Source organism: Malurus melanocephalus, unplaced genomic scaffold (genome assembly GCF_030028575.1).
Source record: "Malurus melanocephalus ecotype Western Australia unplaced genomic scaffold, MMel_1.1 scaffold_1102, whole genome shotgun sequence".
Classification (NCBI taxonomy): domain Eukaryota; kingdom Metazoa; phylum Chordata; class Aves; order Passeriformes; family Maluridae; genus Malurus; species Malurus melanocephalus.
The window spans coordinates 51,272-60,490 of record NW_026624334.1 but is presented as its reverse complement, the minus strand read 5'-3'; the positions used below and the strand labels follow the sequence as shown (position 1 = coordinate 60,490).

At 41.6% G+C, this 9,219-nt stretch overlaps 2 protein-coding genes across 2 annotated transcripts in view; one reads left to right on the top strand and one right to left on the bottom strand.

Annotated features, from left to right (window-relative positions):
• CIB3 (calcium and integrin binding family member 3) overlaps positions 1-2,493 on the top strand; it is a 4,192-nt gene extending 1,699 nt beyond the window's left edge. Inside the window, 3 exon segments of the mRNA XM_057386944.1 lie at positions 197-487; positions 1,260-1,455; positions 2,022-2,493. Of these exon segments, the coding sequence (XP_057242927.1) occupies positions 197-487; positions 1,260-1,455; positions 2,022-2,043 (509 nt within the window). The 3' untranslated portion in view covers positions 2,044-2,493.
• An 820-nt stretch (positions 2,494-3,313) lies between these two features.
• Positions 3,314-9,219, bottom strand: part of RAB8A (RAB8A, member RAS oncogene family) — a 6,933-nt gene continuing 1,027 nt past the window's right edge. Inside the window, exons 2-8 of the mRNA XM_057386942.1 lie at positions 9,144-9,204; positions 8,679-8,739; positions 8,263-8,340; positions 7,796-7,885; positions 7,102-7,167; positions 6,710-6,760; positions 3,314-6,439 (exon numbers count right to left, since the gene is read on the bottom strand). Of these exons, the coding sequence (XP_057242925.1) occupies positions 6,347-6,439; positions 6,710-6,760; positions 7,102-7,167; positions 7,796-7,885; positions 8,263-8,340; positions 8,679-8,739; positions 9,144-9,204 (500 nt within the window). The 3' untranslated portion in view covers positions 3,314-6,346. The remainder of the gene's footprint in view (positions 6,440-6,709; positions 6,761-7,101; positions 7,168-7,795; positions 7,886-8,262; positions 8,341-8,678; positions 8,740-9,143; positions 9,205-9,219) is intronic.

Genomic DNA, 9,219 nt, shown 5'->3' with positions numbered 1-9,219 from the left:
AGCTCAAGGTACCCGGCCACACGTTCCACTTCCACTGCCCTCTCTTAATAATTCATCCAGGGCTAATTGCTGACAGGCTGACACAGAAATCAATTTGGGCTATGGGAAGCTGAAAAGCCTTTCTGGAAGCTTCCCAAAAATCCCCTGAAACCGCACAACGGGTCGTGTCTGCCTCTGACACGGTAAGAATTKAGAGACAGAAARGGGGAAAATTTGCCAAAAAAGGGGAAAATTTGCCAAAAAAGGGTTTCAACAAAAATAATCTCACTCCAGTTGCCTTACCAGCCCTGAAATCAATGTTGGTAAGGATGACCTTCCCTCCTGTGCTCTGCTCCCCAGGACAATCCCTTCCGCCAGCGGATTGCAGAGGTGTTCTCCGAGCGCGGCGAYGGCAACATGACCTTGGATGATTTCTTGGACATGTTTTCTGTGCTAAGTGAAATGGCTCCCAGGGATCTGAAAGCTTATTATGCTTTTAAAATTTATGGTGAGTGTGTAAAAAGTAAATGGAGAAATGCTGCAGCTTCATTTAGGGCCGCAAAATCCTCACATTGTCACCATAATGATTTCTTTTACTTGCATTTCAACGTTTGTTCCTTCTCTTCCTAAAACTTCTGGTTTTCTTTATCCTTCTGTTTCTTATTTATCTGGGATTAGGATTTATGACAAAACCTACAGTTTGAAATTATCTGCAGTTTTCAAGAGCTGATAAACATTWCAGAAATATTTCTGAGGGGTTCCTTGGGAAAGGACAGCACAGGGGGTTTGGCTGCCCATAAATCTGTAGGGTGGGTTTGGGAAATTGAGGCAGGGAAACCTCTACAGGCTTTTTTTTTCTCCAAGGACAAATGTAAAGATTTTTTTTGAGGTACAATTTACAATTATTTTCATCATGATCAGCTAAAGACAAGCAAAAAATCAAACCAACACAATCTTGCTGGAATGATTTAATGATGGCTATGCTATGTTTGGCCATTAAACTACTTAAAATTGTTATGTATGACAGGAGAAATTAATAAGTTTTTATTTGCAAATAGATTAATTATTAATAAGATCATTAATTGATTTCTTTTGCAAGCAGACAGAGGTAATTTCGTTTCTGATTTGAGAGTTCTGATAGAAATCCATCACAGCCTGGAAACCAAACCCTTCCACATCAGTAAAAAACCCACTGGTTTTGTTGGGTTTTTTTTATATAACCATGTGAAAAATGCCAAATTTCATCGCTTTTTATTAATTTTGCCTCCCTCCTTTGCCAGATTTTAACAATGACGATTACATATGCAAATCAGATCTGGAGAAAACCGTCAACAAATTAACGCGGAACGAGCTGACCCCAGAGGAAGTGAGCCTGGCGTGTGACAAGGTGATTTATGAGGCTGATGTGGACAACGATGGCAAACTGTCCTTGGAAGATTTCCAGCACATGATCCTGCGAGCTCCAGATTTCCTCAGGTAATATTTGATTTTYATTCCTAACACTGAATTTTCTTAATTTCCTTGTCAGAAGCCTCTCAAGTGTGTGTTTCATCTCCTCGGCCTCTGCAGATCACCGCTCTTCCCTTGGAGTTTGAGTGGAGCTGTTCACTGCAAAAATCGATGTTTGAAAAAGCCTGGAGGTTTCTTGACTTGCTTTTGAACCTCCAAAAGAACTTTTTTACACGGCAGAAAGTCCTTGTAAATTAAAAAGTTGGTATTAGCACTTRGGCTGCATTGAGATTTGCTCACTCAGTGCTTCCCATAGCTTTAAAGTGGTTTCTGATGCACATCTTGCACTAAACAGCACCCAAATCTTGCATTCATTTAATTTAATTTAATWAAAAAAAAGTACCCAGCCTTTGCAAATTAATTTGAAATTTGAATTTATTTTTGAAAAATAAAGCTTYCCATTTATAACAGAGAGTAAATAGAATATTTAAAATTTATTTATTTAGAATGAAATTTAAATAAATAGAATTGATTTAGTAAATCCTTTGAATGGAGTGATAAATAAGTGATCAAGACTTTCTCTTTTTTAACAGCACCTTTCATATTCGAATCTGAATCCAGCCAGACACGGGACATGAGTGTTTCTCTGCTTCTGGAAATTTCAACAACTTTTACTTCACCTGAGATTACCTGAGATGAGAGGGGCAAAGAGGACAAATTATGGTAACTGAAACAGTCAGAGAACTTTTCATTTCTCTCTAAAAGGAACAGTTCATTAAGCACTCTGTCAAGATTTCCCTGTAATTCAGCAAAATGTCTGTTCCCCCCCTCAGCTGGAGCAAACCTGGCCTGGACATAGAGAAGGGATTTTTTTTTTTAAAGTTCAGATACCACCAGGTAGTAAAAATACTTGCTAACCTCTAAAAATTCACCCCAAAAATGCCTTAACCAGGAAAAAATCCCTCAAGTTTCAAATCCATTGTGGCTAATAAAAATTGTATCGATAAATCCTCTATTTATAGTCTTAAYAAATGGTCCAGTGAATCAATTCCTGAAGTATTCTCTCACAGTGCAGGATTTACAATGAAAAATTCAGCAGAGTTTAGAAACAAAAGGTCCTCTCCCTCTTCTCCATTTTCAGAAATCCCGTTTTCCACACCCAGGCTCCCTACACACAAATAATGAATGGGACTGACAAAATTCAGTTTGTAAAATTCTCTTTTCGTAAGAAGTTTATTTCTGCAGTGCTCAGGGTCCTGTACAAGAGAGTAAAAACAGACATACTGTAAGAAACAAGAATTTTGTTTGAATACAAACGTGAAAATCCATGAGAAGTGTTTAAGAAAGCGGTTGTGATGTGGGAAGGGCTGCGGGCAGGAGCGATCGTTCAAAAAATACAATTTAGTTATTCTTATAAATTCTGGGATGTGTTACATTCCCTTCAAAACAAAGTGATAAATCCCAACTGCCAGTCAGTGYAGAGCAGATGATTCCTGCAGAAAGGCTGGAGAGAGCAGTTAAGCAGCCAGTTAACTCCAGTGAGCACAGAAACTGCGGGGAGCAGGATGGGACAGGGATTACRGCAGCCTGGAACACTCAGGCTGCATTTACCATCCACGTTCCTTTAAACACATCTTTAGTTAAGCTAAAAATGAAAACACAAGCTCGTCATCACTCTTYCCCAAACCCTACAACTTCTACAAACCCAAAGGAGCCCATCCTTATTTYGTATTTTCCTGGTGAATCCAAGAGAACAAGAAATCAAAAGCGATTTTGATCATCAGCCGAACACCCCAGCCCAAAAACCCCTCAGAATCATCAGGGAGAGAGGATCAGCATCTCACACGAAAGGAGAGACCAAAGACATTTTCAGCAGCAGTAAAGACTTGCAATAATCCATAGGATTGATAAATGTGAGGCTGGAGGTCGGCTGTGGTGTAAGGCTCTGATGTCAGTCAGGGAGCAGGGGCTGTGCCTGTCWGTGCAGGGCACAGAGGAGTTAAATCAGTGCCAGAACAGCAATTCCACCAATTATTGACAGACTGACAGGGTCCAGCCWAAGTATTGCAACCAGCCTCAAAAATAAGGTCAACCACAGAGCTCTGGGAGACTGAAAGAAGGGAATTGAGGACATGCTTAAAAGTGGGTTTGTTTCTCTACAAAGCAAATGTTCACCGGTTATCTGACATTTTAGTGGTATTTAGACACTCAGAATGTGCAGTGAGCATGGTTAGTTTTGCARAACTACTTAAATTCCTCAGTTTTACCCAATTTTGTACCAATTTTTGTACCCAATTTCAGGTTTTTTCCTCCTTAAAGAAAGCTTGGACACAAGCAGATCACTGCACATATTCACACAGCACCTCTCTGCTAATTGCATTTTCCATTACATTCACACTTAATAAACACAGCAACTGAAATGATGTGATGGAAAACATTTTTTCTAGACATTTCTAGATGGAAACATTTACTTCTCCTAAATTTGATGCCTGTGTTTGGTGACACACAGCCAAGCTCACGGGCAGTGTCTTCAACTTTTTCCTCCCTCACATTTGCATTTTAGGTTTCGTGTTGCTCACAGAGATTTAATTTCTGCGCAGAATCTTCACACCCAGAAGTGCAGTGATGACTGGAGTCACAGTAAGTGTATGAAACTTCCTGAGATTGAGGAAAAAAAGTTGTTTTTTGTAGAGTAAAACCCAACCATTTCAAAGGAATTAATGTTCTAATTAGGTATATTAACATATGCAAAAAACAGCGTTAAGTTTAAACAGAGGGTGTTCACACACAAAAAATTCTGAATGCAAGAGTAGCTTCAGATTTAGAAAAWAGTGAAAAATCACCATAACCATCCTTCAAGTTTTACCCACTTGAACAGTAAATGAACAGTTTGATTTCCCATCCTGAGATGAGTTATTGGTACAGCCCACAGGCAAGAACCTGTGGGATCAAGTCAGATAAACCACCAGTTTTCCAGTCACTCTGAAAAATAAATCTGGCCCAACATCTGGCTGTGTAAAGGACAAGACAGATGTGAGACAAYCCACAGTTATCACTGAGCCAGAAGYGAATGGTTACACAGATCAGTGATGCAGGAAATTCACACCATGTCTTATCACTTCCCCATTGTGCCTCAAGCATTTCTTGAAACACAAACTCTTTAAAAACATCCTCAGCTCGAGACAGAGACACTGCTTGTCCAATCTCAATGTCTAGAAGCCTCTTCATAGCTTAACATGGTTTTATCCTACAAATCTGTGTGAAACCCCACTACAGTGCACGTTTATCAAAGTCCTTGTGCTAAAAGCCACAAGTAAACAAAAAAACCAAACCATYGTAAGGTTCTGGTTAGAGGAAAGCTTTAATCAGGACAGAGCTCATTGTAATTTGTTACTAAAAAATAAAATAAATCTAAAAGTTTTATAAACCAGCATTTTTAAAAACCAGTAACTTACAGAGTGAATTTTTTTTGTTTTAGAACAGGCAGTATTCCTGTTGGGCCCAATCGCATGCTGCAGATTTATAAAATTTTAATTGTGAATTCAACAGATCTTTAACTACAGCAACACTTATTGGTGCTGCTCCAAAGCCAGAGCTCAGTACCACAAACTTGAAGGAAACAAAACCTGTGAGTAAATGCAAACAGCTTCAAAATCAACTTTAATTTTAACCTTAAGTGCAGCTGTCAATGTAAACAAAGCCCTGTGAGCAGCCACCCACCGAGGAGCTGTGCTGGGCTCCTGCATTTCACACTTGGAATGTAACGGACTGGGGCTGTGGGGATGAGCACCCAGACTGTTCCTGGGATACCCAGACTGCTCCTGGGACACCCAGACTGTTCCTGGGACACCCAGACTGCTCCTGGGACACCCAGACTGTACCTGGGACACCCAGACTGCTCCTGGGACACCCAGACTGTTCCTGGGACACATCCTGGGAGCAGCTGCTCTGCCTGAGGCCTGTGGTGATGGAAAACCAGCAGCAAGGCCAGTCTCAGCTGAGAAAAGTCTCTTTTCACAAAGTGTTCTGATGTGCTGCGTTTATTTGCATATGTGAGTGAGTGTGCTGGGAACACAYGACTGGGAGCAGTGCAGTGCATTTCCCTGGCATGATTTCAAATCACCTACTGTGGCATGATAAATCTGGASAGTGCTAAAGCCACCCTTGTGAGGGGACAGATTTTGTGTGAGTGTCCCTGCCTGAGCCTAGTTCTSCAAGAACAAATGGCAGATCATCTGTACAGGACTCACTGCAAGCCATCACCTCTGAATTTAGTCTGGAGTACTTCAYTGAGCACAGTCAAGTCTAACACGGATCAATTCCCAATGGTAAGGACCCGTTCTATTTACAGCACACATTCTTCTTTAAAAAAAATAGAGATTCCTTTGAGGAGAATTTTTTTTTTAAACTTCAATTGTACTTGTGGATTGTCTAGAGTAACACAGGCAGACAGAGGAGTTTCTCTGTAGTAGCAAAGAGGTGGAGCTGCAGAAAGCTCCTGAGGAAGCATCAGCCTGCACTGCTCACCTCGTTRCATTTCTGGGATCTGCTCTGTGTGTAGCTGGAGATGCACCTGGAATTTATTAACAGAGGCATTGCTGTTTCTTATTTTGGTCACAACTTCACCTTTCTAAACTGGATCCAGCTACGAGTGAAGGTTGAAGTCAGTCAGCACAGTCAATCATCCCAGGCCATGTGGCAGCTTCCTCCCTCTGCCAGACAACACACATGCCCGCTGGCAAATCTGACAAAAATAAACTTGTTTCATCTCCAAAAATTGAAGAGTCAGATGATTACCAAAATAAACCATTTCTTATTCAGGTGGTCACCAAGTGACAAGTTGGGAGCACTAAGTCCACGGACAGAGGAAACCTCGCTTAGCACAGGCACAGTCCAGCTCAGGTTAAGGCCGTGTCCCTCACAGAAGGACACATCGGAAAAAGCTGCTTTTCTTTTGCTGGTCTTGTGTGATTTTGACTCCCTGGTTGCTGCCTTGTGGGCTGTTGCCTTCCTGAAGATGGAAAGAACATCCAGTTACTTATTTACACTTAACAGGTTCTTCCTCCATGCTTCATCTGGTCATTCTATCCAACCAAGCCTGACACACAAAATCCTTTCCTAAAATCAGTGACAGGCTGACCTCATTTATCCGAGTCTATGCCTCAGCTTCAATCAACTCAAAAYCAGCTGAGATTAAAAAATAATAAATTATGGGGCATGTCTGGCTCTGCTGAAAGGCCTAGGAATGSTCAGCAGGACAGATAAAATAAAGATTACTCACCAACTTCTTGTCCATTTTTGCTTTGATATCTCTGGCAAGAGTGAAAAATGCCTGTGACAAGTCAAACAGTTCGGTGTTACAGGGTAAATAAAATGTTTTCTAACACTTTTGTTTAGCAATAAGCTGTTTGGCAATAGCAGTAAGCAAAATCACTATATAAGAATATTAAGCTTTCAATATTTTTCTCTCTGCTCCAGATTTTAATGCTCCTTCTCCAGCTCCACAACCTTCTTTCTGAGCCCCAAAACCACCGCCAGACATGGTCTGTGCAACAGCAAAGTGCTTAACAACCATCTGTGATACCCAGAAATGCAGTTTGCACCCCACCAGGATGGGCATCTGGATTTTCACAAACAGGATAATAAATAAAAGAGAAAAGCAGCAGTACTTACATTCTCTATGTTTATATTTGCTTTTGCACTGGTCTCCATGAATTTAATGCCAAAACTTGCAGCAAGCTGGACAAAAGCAAATTGTACATTAGTGGGAAAACTGCAGGAAGAGGGCACAGCCTCTGTCCCTCCTGCCACAGCCACTGGATTTGGGGATTTACTCACACAGAACAATTGGCAAAAATGAGGAACTGAATCTCCCTGCAATTGGCATCTCTTCTCACTGGCTTTGCTCTGCTGTTTTATCTCTGCACACATTTTATCTTGCTCCTTTCTCTTTTATTTGCTTCTTGCATAGATATCTTGTGAGTTTCGGAACAACCACAGCACAGAAAAARCCTCTGCCTCCACTAAATAACATCAGACACCAGAAAAGACAATCCCATCTACCTCATCTCAGTGGCTCTCAGCCAAAAAAGACATTTTTTAATGTCAAACTCTAGCACTCTGTTAGAAAAATCCTGTTGACTGCCTCGCATCTGATGGATGATTGACAAGAATCCTAACCACAGGTTCAGCTTTTGATCACTGTGGGGAAAAAGGGATTTTTCCCCATGAGATTCCCCCATGACAGCTCAGGGAAATGTTCAATTATTCCACTCAGGAACACTATCTGGAACCACAGCAGCATGCAATCATCAGTTTTCAGACTCTGAAAACCCCAGCCAAAACACATCAAAACCACGGCACTCACCTTCTCCCCTTGCTCTCTGGAGACTTGTCTTTTGTCATTTGCATCACATTTATTCCCCAGGATCATTTTTTCAACATCTGGAGAGGCGTGCTGAAACACAGAGCAGAGACTTGGGCTTGGTTTTTGTAGATAAACGTTGTTAGACAGATGAGGCACCCACTGAGTACCCAACAGAGCCCTGAACATCTTCCAGATCTTGGGGGATTTCCAGGCTCCCCCAACCCCTCATCCCACAGCAATTCTTGGATTCATTTTTGTGGCAGGAAACATCACGTGAGGCGCCCTCAAAAGTACAGGGGCTACACAACAAATCAAGGAATTGCAGAAGTTATCACTCATTTCCATCCCATTTATCCTCCTTCAGCACATGAAGAAATGTAACTCTTCTGAAGCAGTTAAACTTCAATTCCTTTTACAGGAAGAAATGGCAACTTTAATAGACAGTAATAAACAAAGAGAGAAATTACCTCTTCAATATTCCTCACCCAGTTCCGAATATTTTCAAAAGATTTTTCATTGGTGATGTCGTACACCAACATAATGCCCTGAAGGTGAAGAAAGAGRAAATATTGTTTCAGCAGCAGTTAAACGTTTGTCCATAGCAGACAGGAGCTGATTATTTTTAAAAAATGCTTCCCAGCTAATGGCAGTGAGGTAAGGTGTGTGGGACATGTATTTATAGAGTAATAATTTTCCAAATTAGTTTCCAAAATTACTTTCCAAAGTCCCGTATCACCCCAGCACAGCTCCAGCAGCACCAGCAGAGCTGTGTGTCCAGCCTGGCAGAGCTCCACGCTGGGACAGGGTCASTTGTGAGTGTCCAGTGTCACACCCAGCTGGGTTTATTGTCACCCCCATCCCAGAATCACCACTCTGCTCCTACCATGGCTCCTCTGTAGTAGGCKGTTGTGATGGTCCGGAATCGCTCCTGCCCGGCCGTGTCCCTGCAACACACACAACACGGGGCTCACTCAAACCACTGCTCTTAGCTCGAGTTAACACCACCAAAAGCTTGAAATAAATKTGGACCAGTCTTCAGACTGTTGGAAAATAGACCAGTTTAAAATTTTTTATGGAACTTTAGTCAAAGATTTTGTTGGCCTTTGCCCCGGGGGAAGGGTGTTAAAGGTTCTTTGCAGTGCCTTGACTCTCTAACATTAAAAGTGTTGTTGGAGAGTTTTTGTTTTCCCCGTAGTTTTGGTGACAAAACCACCAGGACTATCTTTTAGTTCTAAGATAACACAAACTACTGAACAGCACAACTGGAATCAAAACCTAACACAAAACATCCCCACACCCACCACACAGCCGCAGCTATCGCACACTCCGCGCAGCACAGAAGCCTTACCAGATCTGCAGTTTGATTCTCTTGCCATCGAGCTCTATCGTCCTAATTTTAAAGTCAATACCTGAAAGAAGAAGCA